The sequence below is a fragment of the Amblyomma mixtum genome, chromosome 2, assembly GCF_055824585.1.
Source record: "Amblyomma mixtum isolate Tamu chromosome 2, ASM5582458v1, whole genome shotgun sequence".
NCBI classification, from domain to species: Eukaryota; Metazoa; Arthropoda; class Arachnida; order Ixodida; family Ixodidae; genus Amblyomma; species Amblyomma mixtum.
The window spans coordinates 115,668,797-115,688,305 of record NC_143013.1 but is presented as its reverse complement, the minus strand read 5'-3'; the positions used below and the strand labels follow the sequence as shown (position 1 = coordinate 115,688,305).

Here is a 19,509-nt window from a genome sequence, read left to right as displayed (position 1 = left end):
AAAGCGCTAGAACCGGCAGAAATAAATGAATTGAATTTGAATACAAATTTGTGCAGGACATGCCACAAAAGGCAGTTGTTGGTTTGCAGTTGGCATTTAAGGCTGCACTGTATTCCTGCTTTCTGCCTAGTTTCAAACTGTATGCAATGTTACCACCTGACTCCATGCAAACTGGTGCTGATCATAGTATGAAGCGGGATGCATAAGTTCCGATAATTACTTTATACGCAGCAGGAAATGCGATGTGTGCCGAAGAGCCAAAAAAGGTTCGTACGTGAAATTTGCAAAGTTTAGTTTGTGCATAATCAATTACTGTTCATGGCCAAACATGATGAATACTGCTGATGAACCCATGTGACCTTCTTCTGTCGTTAGTTCGCTAGGTCGTGCTCATCCATTGGCAGAAGTCAATCACACAAAAGCTTCTTACGGAGGTGCCCGCATCTTGCACACAGTGACCATAAACCAGGAAATTATAAATCTATTGCTCGCATTAAGGGATAGGTGAAGATGTTTTAAACTTCGGCGAGCGTTAAGAGGCCGAATATATGAACACTGCAGGTCAAGAATTAGACGACGTTTTCATGCCAGTGTTTAAAATGATGACACAATCGCTGAATAAAGCTTCGGCGGCATTCAAACTTCTCCCCAGCAGACAGCGGCGGTTACGGAGCCTGATGATGATGTCATCAGCAGTGGTACATTTCCAAAGCAAACACGTTTTCCCGGGGGAAAAAAAACTAACGTCACCGAAAGCAAATGTCGCGAAGAGTTCCTTGGCGGCGTCAGACGACGCGTTGCCGAATGTCAGCGAAGGCTGCGAAAATCTGAAACGTTGCAAACAATGACGTCAGTATGTAGTTTCTGCCCCCTCTTTTAATGGTGTGAAAAAAAGCTTGAGGATTCTTGCGACTTTTATTGGCAATTACTTAATCATTATAAATGCTAGCGTAAATCAAAGTGGTATGCTTAATCTACAAGCATCACACAAACGAACCCATGAGTCACGTCGAATTCTCAAAAGAGCCTTTCAGCTTCCCTCTAAGCACCAATGTAGTTTAACTTGCACGGTACGCCGTTGCAAAAAGTAACCGATCAAAGGGTTTTGCTTCATAGCCACGTAGCAAGGCACTTTTGGCAGCCCTTAAGCTCAAATCTGTGGAAGGTAAGAGGAACCCTTGCCCTCACCTTTCCAGACCTATAGGTTTGATAAAAGTTCCCTAGGGGCTTTACAGTACGGCTCAGCAGCAGACTCCGTTACTTGGTAACGTTTAGCAAAAGGGGGTACCTAGACCGTTTTGCTGCAGAAACCTTTTTAAATACAAACAGTGACAACACACAATTCAACAGTGATTACACAACAGTGATTACAATTCACATTTCAGCTCAATAAGCTGTCATTTTGTTATGCAGTAGGTATTGGCTAATTTAGGGCTATTAATGATTATCCTTGCATACGTACCCTTTTGGCTAACTATGGCTGGAATGCAAATTTCTCTAATGGGATATCACATTTCTTCCCCCCCCCCCCCCTCCCATCGTGTCTCACCGCTCTAGTCAGCTTGAGTATGCGCTCGCTACCTGGTGTGGGAATCAACTGCGCGTGCACGATATATTCAGCAAGCATTAATACTGTAGTAGAATGGAAAGTTGGGCGAGTTGGTATACGTTCATTTTGGGTGGAAAAACAGCGAGAAGATACGGAAGACAAAGATGAAAGAAACCACACAGGACGAGCGCTGTTTTTTTACTCACAACTATTTTTTATTCAGAAGAAAACAGACATTTATAGTTAAAAAAGTCACATGACCTGACGTCGCCCGCGCACATGCCCCGAGAAGAACAGTCTAAGAAGAACTACGTCATGAGTCAATATTAAAAGTCTTACAACTCGATTTCAGAACGCCGTGACTAACCGAAAAAACACGACACAGCCCGAAACAAAAAAAGAACGAAAGAACTAAAAAAAAACACACCACGTGTTGTCAAGAAACGAGACCTCTTTATCTACCATCTGCTCGTCGATCCGCTTATCTACCAAGCGCTCGTCCTTGTGGTTTCCTTCATCTTTGTATTCCGTCCCTTCGCGCTGTTTTCCCACCCAAAATGAGAATTACTACTCGCGTCTTTATCTATGTAATTACGAACCCTCATAGTTCACGCAGCCCGGAACGAGTCTTCTGTTGTATCGTCGATTCGGTTTTCTTCACACATCTTCGGATTTTGCATTCCTTCGTGAATACAGAGCGACGCTTCGGTTAACCTATTGCAAGATGCCGTAAGGCGCCAGGCCGCTCTGTTATGGGAGGTGTTCGAATCCACCTCGGAGCGTTAGCTAAATTATTTTCGCCTATACGACTACATCATTCTGATAAATATTCGGGCCGTCACTTCTGGCTCGCCGTCACCACAGTTTTAGAAAGGTGCTGAATTGAGGCGACCACATGTATGATAGAAATTTCGGCTTTATGGCCGCTGTAATTTCAGGGTATTGAAGTCGCCGATATTGTGAGCTAAGAGCCTTCTATGCTTAATATATGCGGGCACGTGCAGAAGGCGTGTCGGAGTTTGAACAAGCACGACTGCCGCCCGTTTCGGCTCGAGTGCACGCGAGAGTACGGGTTCCTTCGGGCTCCCGCAACGATTGTTCACCTGTTGCAGAACGGACGCGTCGCGATTTTGTACCAAATTTCCCTGGGCTGCATCGCACGCAATTCGGTCGTGATCACTTCACCGGCGCAACTTGTGCCCTTTCGCAGACAGGCGCCGACGCGTCACTACACACATCAGGCCTGTGAGGTGCAGACAGGTCTCCCGCGTCTGTGCTGAAGTGAACAGGCAGTGCGGCTTGCTCTAAGTATCCCCTTTTTCTGCCGACTTCAAGGTAACCTGTATTGAAGACAGGAGTACGCAGCCGCTTAGAATGACGCTAGCTGGCTATTTATTAGTGGCTGCAACGATGGCGTTTAGTGTAACCTTTTGCTTTGCGGCTCCTAAAGCCAAACAGGCTCAGCGGTCCATCAAGGAAGCCTGCGCTCAACAAAAGCCACTTCTCTGGGGCAACGGATTCCGTTACGTGGAACGTAAGTACAGGCGTCCACTTCGGGTTCACAGTTCACGCTTAGATTGAGCACTGAGCACGCTTAGACTGAGCACGGAGTGAAGGAGAAGCTGCAATATTTATTTATTAACGTATTTACCGTCAGGGACAGAGGCATTACAGAAGGGTGTGGTTTAAAGGTTAAACAATGAATAACAAATGCATTTAAATGTTATAAAAAGAAATTTCTCCTAATCATACAATGTTAGCTAAAGAATTTATAAACAGTTCGTTATTACTGATACACACAATTTCAGCAGGAGGGTGGATCCATTCGCGAGATGTAAGACATGACTGAAAAAAAGTTTGAGTTGCAACAACCAAGACCAACTCTGTGAATGTGATCAATATGATGAGAGTGATAGAGCGGTTCAAGAATCAATTCGGTAGGCAGTAAGGGATGGTGGAAAAGTTTATGAAATAATGCTAAGCGAGAAATTTCAGGGCCAGATGCTAAATACTATAGATCAACGATGCATTTCATATTTGATACGTTGGCTGTTCGGTTGTAAACAGAAAGGATGAAGCTAGTGGAACTATTCTGAACAAGTTGAAGTAATGGATTAGGGTGACAGTAGCAGGATCCCATGCTGAGGACGCGTAATCAAGTTTTGGGCTTATAAGAGTCTTAGCACGGGGGCTCAGGTCAGCATTTCATCCATTAACTAAAAATGCTACTTCATATTGATGACAGTACAGTGGGAGAGGGCCAATAAGAGTGCATTAGTCAGGAAAAAAGTGCAATTCTAAACATAAAGTGAAAATTACAGCATGCTGATTTTGATGCGGTAGCCTTAAAAGCACCGTTGTCCAGAAAATCCGATGTCGGCGTTGTGAGCGACAAATCAAGGGAGGACGGCGAGGACGAAGACGCTGCTTGGTCTGCTGATTCCATCTTCAATTTCTCTGAATTTTTACCCAACGTTTCATGATTAGCTTGGAAATCAAAGTTAAACCATTAGCTTGGCCCCAGTTTACCTTCTTTTGGCTCTCCTCACTGAACCCTGGCCAATCACCCGTCGTGGGTATGTGCGTGCCTCCAAGGCAACAAGAACAGGAACAACAACAACTCAGCTCCGTTATTTGGTTAGGTCTTGTCTATTTCCGTAAGGTATTTACATCCTTAAGGCTGCATCTTCCCCGTGGTACTGCCCTTATGGGAAGGGCACGGCTGCTCGGGCGCCGCCGTCTCTAATGGGACAGCGTCAACCGAAGGAGGCCAGAGTGGCGGAAGCGGCCATGGCTTCGCAAGGTGCCCAGCTGCCGTACTTCGAAGACGACCACCAGTCCAGTGGGTCCTCATCGCTTAGTGGCGAAGTCTTTACTATCGTTGACTCCGGTGAGGAAGTGGCCGATATGGCGGATGTGGCCAACGACGACCTCAGGGTGGTGAGTCAGAGGAAGAAAATAACGATGAGAAACCCAGTGGTAGTAATACCAACAGAGGAAGGGGTTGATCAGGAAAGTGTTCTTTCCCCAATGCTCTTTAATATTGTAATGGCTGGTCTTCCCGCTGATCTACAAGAAAACTGCAGGCATGTCCTTATGTCGATATGTGCAGACGACATTTGCCTTTGGTTTACCGGATACCAACACAAGCGGATAGCTCTGATAGCTCGACAGGCCGTGCTTTCAGTTCAAAATTACCTTCAAGTTGATGGATTGTCTCTCTCAGTGGAAAAAATCTGGCTCTGTCCTGTTTCCATGTGTAAGAAAACGTTATGCGTGGCTGAAGATAGGCCTCGATAACTCTTGCATTCGTCAATACACTCACATGCGCTTTTTGGCGTTATTATTGATCACCGTCTACAGTGGCGGCGGGCTGTGGACTCGAGTGTGGCATCATTATCTTCGCGTTTCAGTGTGCTCCGTAGAATCGCAAGTGAGCAATGGAAGAATCACCCTTCTTCAATGATCAGGCTTCACAGATCACTGGTGACGAGTCGCATAAAGTATCAGCTCCTTTTAATTTCCACATCGGTATCACAGCTTGAACGTCGTGAAGTTTTGTGCATAAAGGGCCTCAGGAGAGCTCTTGGGGTCCCACAGTCTGCTCCTATCAATGCAGTTTTTTATGGGTCTCTATCGAAACCTCTTAGCCTCGTCGCTTCACAAAGGTTATTAGTGTAACTTGGCCGGCCCAAAAAAAGAGAGTAGCCGGGCGAGCCTTTCCACAGTGCCTTCGAAAGAGATCTGAGTCTCGAGTGTTGATGGCACTTAGTGCCTTTGGATCGTGTATCGCTGGGCCTTGACGTTCGACGTAGGAGCAAGAGGTTGGAACCACCCTGGTCATTTGCGAGTCTCGACTTTTGGTTGACAATTCCTCATCTTGGCGCTAAGCGGAGTTCTCCTTTGGCGGGAACACGCTCGCTTGTATTGGAACACATTGAGCCCGAATATGCTCATCTTCAAATTTTTACTGATGGCTCTGTGGACAAGGTCACAGCAGCTAGTGCCGCTGCTGCTTTTCGCATTTCCTCTTTAAAGTGTTCCTGGCCTGTTCGCTTTACTGAAGTGTCCTCTTCAAGGGCCGAAAGCGTTGTTATTCAGGCGGCTCTCAAGAAGCTAGGGTCTTGTACGGATCAACCTGTTGTTATCCTTGCGGATTAAAAACCTGCCCTTCAAAAGTTAGAGCGTGGGTTCCCTACTGATGGTTTGTGTCTTAGCTCTCTACGTTTGTTGCCTAATGTGAACTGCAGAGGCTTTTCTATGCTCTTCTAATGGGTGCCCTTGCATATTGGTGTCATAGACAACAACATGGCGGACAGCCTCGCCCATAAAGCGCTTGAGAAGCCTTCGAGAAAAGTTCCTCAAGATGACAAGAAACTCTGCAGAGTGCCAGTTTTCAGTAACTTCACTTCTTTGTGGGCCTCACTCACCAAGCCATGTGTGACCAAGGGTCTCCAAAGATCGCAAGCAACTTTACTGTACCGTTTACGCATGGGCTCTGCTCGTACTCCTGCTTTGATATATAAGACGGCGCTGGCGTTGTCTCCATCACGTTCAACGTGTCGTGTGTGCGGTGATATAGGACATTAATTAATGTGCTGTACTCTTTACAACGCGGAAAGGTGCGTGTTATTCGGTTCTATCAAGAAAGCAGGACTCCCTCACAGCTTCCTTCAGGACATTGTTTTGCCGCTCTGGAACCAATTCTGTGGAAAGGAGGCTTCACGTCTTCTTTTAAAGTACCTACTGTACACGGACCTAGTCTCCACATGGTGACACTAGAAGTGACTATTATTTGTGTTTGTGAGTTCCGGTGCCGGATTATGTCATTTAGTTATTGTAGATGTGCTGGAACGATTGCCGGCAGAAATCGCAAGGCTAACCCCTCCTGTAGCTTGCAGCATCTCAACTCAACTCGACAAATCAAGAGCGTGGCTCTGGCGGCGGGTGTCCAGATAGCAACCTAGGAGGCAGGTGGGCCACTTCGGTCGCGTGACCTTATAGCGTCATCACAACATGGCCATCGTGGCAGGGGACAGTGAAATTAATGATTGGTCGCTCGGGAAGAGCAACCTTGGTCGCACAAAGCCCGACGCTGGGAGCACCTTCCATCGCAGGGCAGTGGCACATCGCTTAACCGCTGCACCATGGCGTCAGGAGGGGTATGAGGGCTCCCAGGGATCTATGAATGCAAAGTAGAGAAGGAACTTCTGCATATATAGGTATTAACGCAATACGCTAACCTCGTCATTCTATTAAGGCGGAGCTTAAGTGTCCCGACCAGCTTTTTATAGTGAGTACAAGAAGAGTTTCTAGTAATTAAAACTTAAGTAGAGCAATTTTTGTATCCAGGTTCCTATGTACGCGCATGCTGTACTTCAGCATAGCACACCCACAACCAAACATGAGTGGAGCGCTTCATGGTAATGCTGGAGAGCTGACATTTCGCACATGCTCAGAGAAGACTGCGCTGATGAGCGGCTTACCACAAAAGTACCAGGGTCATATCTGCGTTACGCCGAAAGTGATAGACAGCACCCAACACGAGCTACCGAGAAAGGAAGACGGCAGTGCACGCAACATGCAATAAGTTAAAGTGCCTTCCGCTCGATCGCGTCACCAGAACGCACGCAATGGAAGCCGCTTACTGTGTCCCGAATTTCACCGATGGATAGGTCAATACTGTCCCAACTTCGATTCTTTTCAGACCTGTAGGGGCGAGGTGAGAGGGACGCATCCGCGATTTTTTCGCGACAAAATTTAGGAATCCAGTATAAAAAATGAGTCCACGATTATCCTTTCTCATTCATACATTTGACTAGCAGAGCTGTTGCCTACGTTGTATTTTCATGGCGCTGGTGAAGCCCCATCAACCTCTATTGAGTTGTTCTGTGCTCTTTTAGAGCGAAATCTTTACTTCATGACCCAAGCCCCAAAAGCAGGGCCATGGCTGAAGCATTTACCTTGACCTTGAATAAATAAATATTTTCCGACTGGGATTCGAAACTGGAGCGGCGCGAGCAGGTCAGCCTCGCTTGCCACTGCTCGAGAGCATTATGGTATCGTCGCAGCCTGTCACGACTCGTGGGAAACTGCACAACACACTCTCGTACTGTGCACTGTACATAGTCGTCTTCACAAGTCCATCTTCATCGTGAACAGATTGGATAAACATAAACTCGATCAGAGCTTAACCTGAATCTAATATCACGCCAGAAGTGCCGACGACCCAGCAAAACAAAGCCATGAGCCAATCAGGCTGAACACAGGCTTTAGCGATGGTTCAACGTGCTTAACTTTCCAAAGAACGAGATGTCGACACAACACTGAGAAAGGAGAGAACATATTGACATTAGCAATCGTAAGCAGATCACACTAAACGGCACACTCATTGGGATAGCCTAAGGAGGTCAACTTCTTACTCGGACAACGACAAATTGCTGATAGACTTTTCAGCACCCGCGGACTTGATTTCGAAAGCTTCTGCGATATCTTTTTCTATGTTGTTACTGGAATGCGAAATGACTGTGGTTCTTTCGAAGATAGGCTTGCATTCTCTCGCGATCTGTTTTGTTGAGTCTTGATCTTGTCGTGTGAAAAGTTGAGCGCATTGAACAACCGTGAACAACCTACTAGGCCCAATTCTCGCTATTTTAACGTGTTTTCGTACGTCTACTCGCGTTAACTACGTTAAAACCCTACCACTTTTTTATTCTTTCATCCACGCAAACAACTTCGACGAGTCGCAAGCGCCGAAAAGTCGCGTGATCTGCGAAAAGGGAATGCCATCGGATGGTTCTAAGGTTGTGGAACCATCACGCAGGATCACGTGACCAGCTTTGGTCACGTGACAGGCTTCAAGAACGCCGACGGTGACTACGTCGGCTACGCAGGAATAATCCACGGACTGATGTCACTGCAAGAGGTCATCATCATCATCATCGTCCAAACTACGCCATTTGCAAGACAAACGCCTCTCCCATATCCCCTAATGAGCGCCACCTAGCGGTTCTACCTGCGGTCTGCTGAGCTTCGCAAACTTTCTAACCACATCCGCCCATCTGACTTTCTGCCATCCCCTCTTAAGCTTGCCTTGTCTCGGAACCATTGCATTGCCCTAAGGGAGCGTACGGCTATGTAGGCTTCGGATTAAATGTACTGCTATGCCCGTATCTTCTTGATTTCAACTAGGACATCACTGATTTGCGTTTGTTCTCTGACTCATTTTGTTCTCTTCCTGTGTCTAAATGCCACATATAGACCTTTTCAAAAAGACATCCATGGGTGCCGCCATTCTGGGCACTGAGCTTTGCTAGTAGTCGAGGAAAGAGTTGGGGAGGAAGCGTCCCCTCGTTCTCAGCACAACCCAGAAAACCAGTTTTTCCCTGGGTCGTGAGAAGGTCTATATTGCCACCGGTGGCCCCAGGTAGCATCAGCAGACAAGGGTTGGTGAAGGTAGGCTCACGCGCCCTGAGAGTTGCTTCTGGAAACGCTGCTGGTGAACGGCATCTCGACCGGCAGAGGCCGGAGGTCTGTGGTGCGAGGAGAGGCGTGGGACATTTTGGCCAGGAAAGTACCCAACACCTTCACCAAAAATATCTCACGGAAGCAAGGAAGGAGACACAGTTCACCAGCAGCGTTTCCAGAAGCAGCTCTCAGGGCGCGTGAGCCAACCTTCACCTCCTTGTCTTCTGATGCTACCTGGAGCCACCTGATGACATTATCATTTTTCTTTCTACAGCTCTCTGCGCTATTGTGAACTTAGTTTCAAGATTTTCGTTAGCCTCAAAGTTTGTGCCCCATAGGTAAGAACCGACAACATATAACTGCTGTGTACTTTCTTCATAAGGGGTACTGGTAAGCTGACATTTATGACCTGTTCATTTCTCTCTCGAGGTCCGGGCTGCAGTTACTTCCTGCCATAAGTAGGTGTATTCCCAACAGCTTATAACGCTGTCTGCCGTAAACTGTTGTTTCCTTCCGTGACTATAGAAAGAGAGATGAGAATGCACTTAATTACGCGGCTTTTGAGGCTGCGACTAAGTGCATAGCGGGCTCGCCGCACGGGAGCCAGCTGGTCTTCAGCATTACTTTAGATTCATTCACATTAATTTTAGACATGCCGTTCATATTTGCCTGCTTAGGTCTTCAGTTATGCTTTCCATTTCGTCCCACTGATATACTTAGCGAGGCAATGCCATCAGTGAATCACACATTTCTGAGACATTCTCTGATATCCTTTACCCGGAAGTCTCTCCACTGCAAGTCTCTGAATATCTCCTGTAAGGAAGTAGTGAATAGAAGTGGAGAGATCGTGTCCTTCTGCCTGACATTCTTTTCGATTGTTAATTTATTGTTTTCCTTATGAAGAACTACGGTGGCTGTACGCACCCAACAGATAATCTTCAGTACGTTTACAAATCAGTCAAGGAGCATATGGGGATGCTTTTTGTTTTTCTTTTAATTTGTAAACAGAAAATTAAAAGCTTAGTTTTTTAAAACATAACTCAATAGAACGCAGAGGCAAAAACAACCACATGCCGCCGATGGGATCCAAACCAATGATCCCCGAATTTCGCGGCCAGTGCTCCACAAACTGAGCTACGGCAACGGCTGTCCAATCTTCTGCTATCGCGGGCATTTATGTGCAGTGTACCGAACCTTGAGGGTATCTACCTTACCATCTACCTTATTATCGATTAATTTCTTGCCGTAGATTGACTGCACTATTATAGTCTGATTATTAACACTACAAAATAAAAAAATAATTCCCTTATGCGTTCTTTGGTGCCGATGAGTGTTGGCTTCGTTAATATGTACCTTGGTGATGGTGCGATTGTGCTCTATTGTAGAGGATCCTTCATGACAACCAGTCTGATCTGTCCTTTGGCTGGAGTCTAAGGTCGGCCTGGTTCTGTTAGCTATTACTTTAGTAAATATGTGCTAGGCAATGAAGAGGATGCTGATTTGTCTGCAATTTTTCAAGTTCTTCACGTCTCCTTTTGTATGGATTAGGTCAAGCTTGTGTTACCAGATTGTGGTGTGCTTGGTGGCATGGGGCGCGTTTATACAGGCTGGAAATTTTTTACAGCACAAGGTATCCACCATCTTTCAACAGATGTGCTGCTACCTGATCCTCACCAGCTGCTTTCCAGCTTTTTAATGGTTGAGAAGAATTCTTCCTTTTTTGTTACTTGAAGGATGCCCGATTCCTAGTTATACCTGCCTCTGTAATTTGAATCCTGAAAATATTGGCTACTGCATTGATCTGTGTAGAAATCTTCGACTACTTAAACTATCCTATATATATTGGCAATGACGCTGCCTTCTCTTTTAGTGCGTACGTTTAATTGTTTGTCTGCTTTTAAGCTGCCTGAGTTTTTAAGAGCATGCTCAGTTCTCTGCATGTTATACTTCCATATATCGGTTACCTTAAGCCTATCGACTAGCTTTGAACTAAGTTCTATGCTATCTATCTTTTGGGTTAGGATATTTCATACTTAGACGTTTATTAATCGCATCTTTCGTCCCCTGAGTGAACTTGCCAGTATTCTGTGTGGCTGTCCAACCCCCTTCTTCTGCTGCGCACTTCATAGCAATATTATTGAGATTATCATGGATTTCTCGAGCCCTAAGGTTGTCGTCCTCCATTAAAGCTGAACATCCGTTCTGAAGCGGTATCCAGAACACCTCTACTTTCTCTTTTAGCGCTAACGCGTTGTGACGCTTCTTCCATAGTAGTCTCATCCATTGAACCTTCAAACGTAGGCTGATTAGAAACCTCACCATCCTTTGGTCTCTCTCTACATCCACTTTGATGTGCACCTCTACACTGTGTAGTCGGCCAGGGTGTTCGCACAGTGTGAAGTAAATTTGAATTTTACTTCACCATTCGGGCTGTCCCAAGTATACTTTCTGCTGTTGTGTTTATGGAGGAAGGTATTCATGATACGCAAACTGTGTCGTTCTGCGAACTCTACTGAAAACTCCCCCCTTCAATTCCAAGAACCTGTGGACAGAAGGGTGCCGCGTTCACATGAAATGAATCAAAGACTCAGGCCCATAACAAAAGGTTATTTAACTCAAGCAGGTTGCAAGGCGACATGGGCCAACACTACCGAAACCAACACCGAGAGAACAGAACGCGCTTTGAGCACAAGGCGCTGATCGCCGTCGCCGCTTCTTATCGCGGAGCCGATAATGGCAGCGATGGTACCTGTATACATACAAACGCCATTGTCTCCCACTGCCTGGTCTTGTCTGCTTCTTGCCTACAATTCAATCGGAGTCACCGGGCAGTAGTGAAGGGCTCCGGATATTTCGACCGCCTGGCGTTCTTTAACGTGCACTGACATCGCACAGCATACGGGACTCTAGAATTTCGCCTTCATCGAAATTCGGCCGCCGCGGCCAGGATCGAACCCACGTCTTTCGGGTCAGCAGCCGAGCGCCGTACCTATGAGCCGCCGCGGTGGGGCTTAGGTCAGTTTTGCTTGGCCAGTAACATAATGGGAAGTGCAGTTCCAGCCGAGATGACGTAAGTTGTGGGATCGTCATCACCCGAGTGACGGTGTGCTAATTAGGTAGCACTTCGCCCACATATCGCGGGTTCGGGCCGGAGCAAGCTGAGGGCACTGCCAGCGTTTTGTACACGCTTGCGCTCTCGCTCCGAAGGAAGGAAGGCGCAGTTATTTGACAGCACAAGTGTTTATTACACAGAAAGCTGCATTACATAACACTGCACTAATCCCCAGACCTCGGTGCAACCCATAGCCCCGCCGCAGCACCCGAAAGCGGGCCCGCGGAGCCGCGCGCGCAAAGCAGACTACATACGCGCGTGACAGCACAGCTAAGGGCGATCGCCTCTCGCGCGGCCAACCAAAGGGTTAAATCGCACGCAGCGCAAAACGAGGAAGGATGGGGTATACGCGGAGCACATCTTGACGACGGAGGTCGCACATCGATGGCTCATCGCGCGTCGTTACCGGCAATGGCCGGCGATGACGGCCAAATCACCAGCCAAATCAGGCCCTCCCGAATCCGGAGCGCGTCGGCGCCGCACAGGCGGGCTAGACGACTCCAGAGGTTCGGGCCTGTACTCAAGCATACATACTAGATGCGCACGTTAAAGCACCCGCGTTCTTGGGCCCCCGGCAAAGGCCGGGGCACCCGGGAGCCAAACTATACGCACATTTCTGCTGCCCGAGTCGATGGCGATCTCCCCGTTCATTTCCCGCTCAGGACCTCTCGCCGAAACAACGCCCCCAACTGTCACTCGGTGTGACCCAATGGGGAAGCGAGGTCGAAGCGGGAAGAACGGAAGGGAGGGTGATTTACTGCGGTTCTCGGAAGAGCTTCCCTTGCAATGGAGGACAAGCAGCGCGGCTGCCCGCATTCCGCTCGCGGACACCCCACGGGGGGTCCCTCTAACGAACGCAACGGCGGAAGCGGGCGCACACTCGGGTAGCCCAAGAAGCTCAATCCCCACATCCCCCTCTTCTTAAATGCCCCCGTCCCTCTGAAAACAGAGCGACGGTCATTACGCAAAGCGCAAAACTGTCTGCACTAGCATCAATGAGCTACCAGCCTTTCGCCATACCTCCAGCCTTTAAACACACCCCACACAACAAGATTACTGAGAATTATAACTACAAAACATCACACATGCGACACTACGCAATAAGTGCACACAAGTATTCGCGCCATAGAAAATTACAAATGCGGTCACTCGAACATCACATAATCAATGCACTCTGTACACATCTTTACATAAGTTAAAATCTGGCATATATGTACGTGCGTCCATGCTGTCACAATGAATCAGAACGCGCACGACAGAGCGCCGGAAAAAGTTCGACACAACTAGCCGCCGGAGCCGATATCTCCGACGGAATCGGTCGGTCCTGACGAACGGCAACCGATATGCGCCGGAAGCAGCTCACCCCGGCGTCGTCGCGCCGCGATGGCGGTCCTCTCCAGGCGCACGATGCTCTGAAGACGATGTCTCAGCAGTGCTACGATGCGGACATCTCCGCGCAGGTTGCCTCTGAAGCTCCGCTAAATCGGCTTTGGCACATACCGTCGAGTCTGGGGCTCGCGCACACGCACTCAAGGAACCAGGAAGCAGCGACAGGCGTCCCAAAACGAAAGCATAAACATGACAATTCCATGGCCCTTGTCCACTGCAAGGCTCCTGAAGGGCAATAATACCACTCAACAAGAAAGAGTATTCACAAACAAACACAATTTCCCCCACCCCAACGGGCGAGCGCCCGACGACGCTACAATTGTCCGGGGTAAGGAGGATTGCAAGCACACACACATTCCGAAACGTCGCTAACAAGCATGCCCCTCAGCGGCTTCTCGGCATGCTCTTCTTTTTCTTTACTTTCTCTTCCCACATCTGGGCCCCGTTGGACGGATTCGTGCCCGCGCACACAGCCTCCTGTACATCTGTAGAAACACTTGGCGAGCGAGAGGCGCAAACGACAGCAGCTATGCGGCGGCCAGGCACAGTGGAAAGGAGGAGGGCGCCGGCCCACGCATGGAGGAAAAGAAAGCTTTTCACCCCCACAGCAACAGGCCCTCCCGGCTCTTCCGGGAAAAAAGGAACCCCGCACACTAACCTTCGCGCCACAATGAGACAAAGAAGCCCCTCTTCCGAAGTGACCGCAAACGCGGTTGCCTAACTACAATACTACACTGTACATAAGCGAGACAACAAAACACTTCAAAACGCATATTATACAGACGGGAAGTATTTAGCACGAAAATACACTTTGAAACATTCACAGCACTGTACAGAAACGAAACATGCATTCTTCAACTCACATATCGGGCTGAAGGCTCAGCGAAGTAGCTCGCTCCGGGAACGCCGCGGAACGGCCTCGCTTCGGCGAAGGCCGGTAAAAGTCCGAGTTCAGCTCTCAACCGAAGATGAACGATATCAAGCACGGGACAAAACACAAAAGTGAATGTCGTCTGAGGAGGCACCGAAGAGACAACCGAAAGCGGTCGTATGCTTCGGTCGTGCCCGCTTGCCAAAATGTGAAATCAATGGACCTCAGCATCACCTATCTCGCTCACAACAGTAAGCGATCAAGTCGGCAGCGTAACCCGACTTCTCCGTGCGCTACAGAGGACACGAACAAGACGAGAGAAAAACTGCGCGCAGAAAGAAAAAATCCTTTCGCGCCATCTTGGCCCTGTTTCTCGCCGCGGAACAAAGGTTCGCGGGTATCGCTAGGCCTGGACTCGGCGGATCGGCTCTCAACACTTCGAAAGCGAGAACGAGTGCCGTCCCGCGGTAAATCTGCGTTACTGACCACCAACAGCCGTGGGTCGAGACGGAACTTCGTGAATTTAGAAAGAGATGCTGCTACGCTGTTGGGTGGACTCGATATTCCAGCACGAGCCGTCATGACCCACCAGGGCAAGCCCCGGGGACGCCATTTCCGTCTGGCTTCGGCCCCTCGGCGCACGCTGCAGTACAAGCTAGCGTTCCGGCGCCAGGTCTCTCTCAAGAGACAGAATTCCACGGCCTCATGCGCGCGACGCAATACCAGCGACTTTCCGACGCATTGTCTCCCTGAGACTACCGTGAATTCTAAACGCGAAAGGGGTCACCGCGCTGGGCCCTGAAAAGCTCTTTGGACTGGAGATAATCCTAGCTACTCCCGAGGAGTCCGGCTAGTTTTGCCGCCCTTACACACCGTCCTACGAAGCCAGGCCTCTGCTGTGCGACTCCTCGGCGCGGCGCAGGGATGCTCGTACGCGTAGTCCCCTTCGGCGCCAGCGCGATAGCAACCACGCAAAAGGCGGCTGGCTGCATGCATCTTGCTTCACTTCCGAATAAAGGTTCCCTTCGACCCGATGTTACGAATTCGCAAGTTTCCTAACAGATCCTAACTACCCGCAACGGAGGATAGAAAGGCGTCTCATGCGCGTTACCAGCCGGCTTAACTAGCCCTGAAGCTTGCAACAGACTGCAGTAACTACAAAGGTAGGAACTGCCCCACGTTGGTGCGCCAATTATGTGGGATCGTCATCACAGGAGTGACGGTGTGCTAATTAGGTAGCACTTCGCCCACATATCGCGGGTTCGGGCCGGAGCAAGCTGAGGGCACTGCCAGCGTTTGGTGCGCGCCTGCGCTCTCGCTCCGAAGGAAGGAAGGCGCAGTTATTCGAAAGCACAAGTGTTTATTACACAGAAAGCTGCATTACATAACACTGCACTAATCCCCAGACCTGGGTGCAACCCATAGCCCCGCCGCAGCACCCGAAAGCGGGCCCGCGAAGCCGCGCGCGCAAAGCAAAGACTACATACGCGCGTGACGGCACAGCTAAGGGCGATCGCATGCCGCGCGGCCAACCAAAGGGTTAAGTCACGCGCAGCGCAACACTAGGAAGGATGGGGGTATACGCGGAGCACATCTTGACGACGCATTTCGCACATCGATGGCTCATCGCGCGTCGTCACCGGCAATGGCCGGCGATGACGGAGAACCAGCCAGATCAGGCCCTTCCAAATCCGGAGCGCGTCGGCGCCGCACAGGCGGGCTACACGACTCCGGAGGTTCGGGCCTGGACTCAAGCATACATACTAGGCGCGCACGTTAAAGCACCCGCGTTCTTTGGCCCCCGGTAAAGGCCGGGGCACCCGGGAGCCAAACTATACGCACCTTTCTGCTGCCCGAGTCGGTGGCGATCTCCCCGTTCATTTCCCGCTCGGGACCTCTCGCCGAAACAACGCCCCCAACTGTCACTCGGTGTGACCCAATGGGGAAGCGAGGTCGAAGCGGAAAGAACGGAAGGGAGGGTGATTTACTGCGGTTCTCGGAAGAGCTTCCCTTGCAAGGGAGGACAAGCAGCGCGGCTGCCCGCATTCCGCTCGCGGACACCCCACGGGGGGTCCCTCTAACGAACGAAACGGCGGAAGCGGGCACACACTCGGGTAGCCCAAGAAGCTCAATCCCCACAAAGTAGAAAGACAGGTCAGCTGCCGTCACGCTGCCGTCACTCCGTATTTGGGGCTCCTCTTAATCTGCGCAGACCGAAGTGTATACGTCCACTTAGTTGACACTTCCTGAATACCGGCCAGAGGCCGTATTCTATATGCTGTACATTTTCAAATGTCCATTTCGCACCCATTTGATCCTCTGCCATTGGTAATCTACATATACCGGCGGCTTTCAAGCGCCTGTGGAAAGCGACCTGGGCGTTAGGTGGTTGGCGCCCGGACATTGCCATTGGCTGAAATTGGATGCAATATGCAGCTGCGGAGAGGTGCATCGCAGCGCTCTGTGAACAGCCGGCGAACGGACCCGACCACTCGCTGCTATTTGCTGCGATATGGAGCCAATGGTCAGGTCTGGTCGGTTTCCAGAGAGAGAGAGAGACTCTTTAGTGAAATAGAGAGAATTTAGCCGGCGTTTCAAATATATATTGCTGGCATGCTACTCTGCGTAGGGAGGGGAATTTGGGAGATAAAGACAGAAGGAGAGCAGTGTGGAAGAGGTGAAAAAAAATGAAGATAAAATGCGGCCGTGAAATGGGTACTAAGGATGCAATGGCGAGTATTGATGTAACCTATGGAATGGTGGAGTTGCATAGTCCTACAAATGGGCTGACGAAGTTCACTGCATGAAGAATGCATGAAGGTAACGTGCAAATGAATTTAAAGCTTATCGAGATGTCCAATGTCTTTTAAATATGTGAATAGAAAGTTCATTGCAAGTCTCTGTTGCCTAAGGCAGGCTAAGGGACCTAAAACTTTGTCCATTGTTAGGGGCACTGGGCAGAGCTTCTGCATGCAATGTTCATAGTACGCACGCTCGATAGCATACGCAGGGCACTCAAGCAGGATATGTTCCACAGTTTCTATCGAGGCACAGTTGTCACAATGCGGACTGTTCATTTGTCCAAAACGGTATCGCAAGCCGTTTGTATATGCAGCATTCAGACGAAGTCGGTGATAAAGTGTTTCCAGATGTTGAGGAATTCTGGGTGAAAGTCTTGATCTAAGATGTGGGTCGATTGAGTGAAGAAATTGGTACTGATGTGTCGGCAAACTGCAAAGCCGATACGTTTCTTCAAGCCGATACGTCGCTTTCCAGCGACAGGTTGGACCGCTTCTCACAGACACTTGGAAGCCACGGGTATGTCTGAGTGACCAATGACAGGTAACAAAATGGACGCGAAAGGGACATTTTAACGTGATAGCGTTAAAGCCCCCCTTATGCAGAAAATCCGGCGTCGTTGGCGTCGGCATCGTCGGAGTCGTCAGCGTTGTGAACAAAAAATAGGGTGGCGTAGGGTGGCGCAGGTGGCCACCCCGCAGAGAAGCAACTTAGGTGAGCTACCTAGGTCACGTGACCTTGTGGCATCATAACAACCGGCCCACCGGGATGTGAGCAAACTTACCACCCTGGCAGGTGCCAGTTAAACTAATTATTTTATTTTTTTTATTTACAAATACTGCAGGCCCTTCTAAGGCCTATGCAGGAGTGGATACAAAGGAGACAATACAGGGGAACAAGTTGGGTACATATATAATACAAAATAAGAATTCATCATCATAGCGGCATCGTGGTGGTAATGATGCCAATTCAGGGAAACGAAAATAGCAGGTTCAGTACGGGAACAAATATAGTTACAAAAAATACGAAATGAAAGTCAGCATCATAGTTTTATCACTGTGGCATTACTGATGAATCAATGCTATTGACATGCTCTATGAATGATTCAACTGAGTTGCAGTTGAATCTCGAGATTAATCTCGAGAGATTGCTCCAGAAGAGCCCTTTGGTCGCTCAAACCCCACCGGTGACAGCACCTGCCATCGCAGGGTAGTGGCGCATCCCTTAACCTCTGCACCATTGCGCAAGGAGTGATATGAGGACTCCCAGGTACCTATCGATGTAAAGTTGAGAATGAACGATTCCGTATATATGGACATTAAAACATTAATGCCATCGCATCATGCCCTTAAGCCGCAGGCTAAGTGTCCTCTCCAATTTTTTTAAAATGGACAGCTTAATAAATATGGTCCTCATGTGATTATATGGCAACCGTTGCCGAGTTTCACCATGGTGCTGGGAACCTGCAGGCGACCACTTCAACGCAGGCCGTATGGCTGAAGCTGGAGTTGTCCATACGCATTCCTACTATTGCCGTCTAGCGGAGTTTTGACAGTTTGCCGCACCTCTGTGTAGAGTCGGTCAGGAGGGTGGGCTACAAAACACTTTGAATATACTTCTTTTCAGAAATTTTTACTTTCCTATGAAGACCACATTTCGTTGTCCGGTACAAATAAGAGGCATTATTTCTTGAGATTCTGGGAGTTTTTTGACGGAAATGAAGATTCTCGGCCACTGGCCGCGGCGATCGTCGGCGGTGAAGGCCTCCAAGGCACTGGCCAACACGATAGGCTGTGACATCAACAAACACTGGCTTTTTAGAGTGACTTCAATTTTCTGCTACTCTCTTTTCTCTTTCGTTTCTTTATCCCCTCACTCCTTTCCTCCCAGTGTAGGGTAGCAAACCGATTATTCTTCCGGTTAACCGCCCTGCCTTTCCGCTTCTTATTCCTCCTCCTCCTCCTGGGAGTTTTTCTTTACAGGAGCAATGTTTGCTGAAAGTAACCGTCCAATGGGGTTTGTTTCTGTGTCGTGTGGCGGAGCAATTCAGGCACTTCTGAGGCTATAAATCAGTGTAATGCCAGAAGAACCCTTGGCTCTATTTCTGGAAACTTTTGGCCTTTACGGGGCTTGCAAGGGGTCTGTTATATAACTACGACAGAGAATCAAATCCCGTTTTCTTGTTACGTTAGGCAAAGGTGGTGTGGTGGTGTGAAGAACAGCGCGCTGTTCTTAAATCTGAGACTTAGCTTACCATTTCGAGTGCGATAAAATAGAATTTTTTCAACCCTCGTACCCTTGAAGAAATCTTAATTCTACGTT

General features: G+C 48.8%; 1 protein-coding gene across 1 annotated transcript in view; it reads left to right on the top strand.

Moving 5' to 3' along the window:
- The first annotated feature begins 2,864 nt into the window (after positions 1-2,864).
- LOC149360660 (uncharacterized) overlaps positions 2,865-19,509 on the top strand; it is a 72,101-nt gene continuing 55,456 nt past the window's right edge. Inside the window, exon 1 of the mRNA XM_089572449.1 lies at positions 2,865-3,083. Within this exon, the coding sequence (XP_089428575.1) occupies positions 2,924-3,083 (160 nt within the window). The 5' untranslated portion in view covers positions 2,865-2,923. The remainder of the gene's footprint in view (positions 3,084-19,509) is intronic.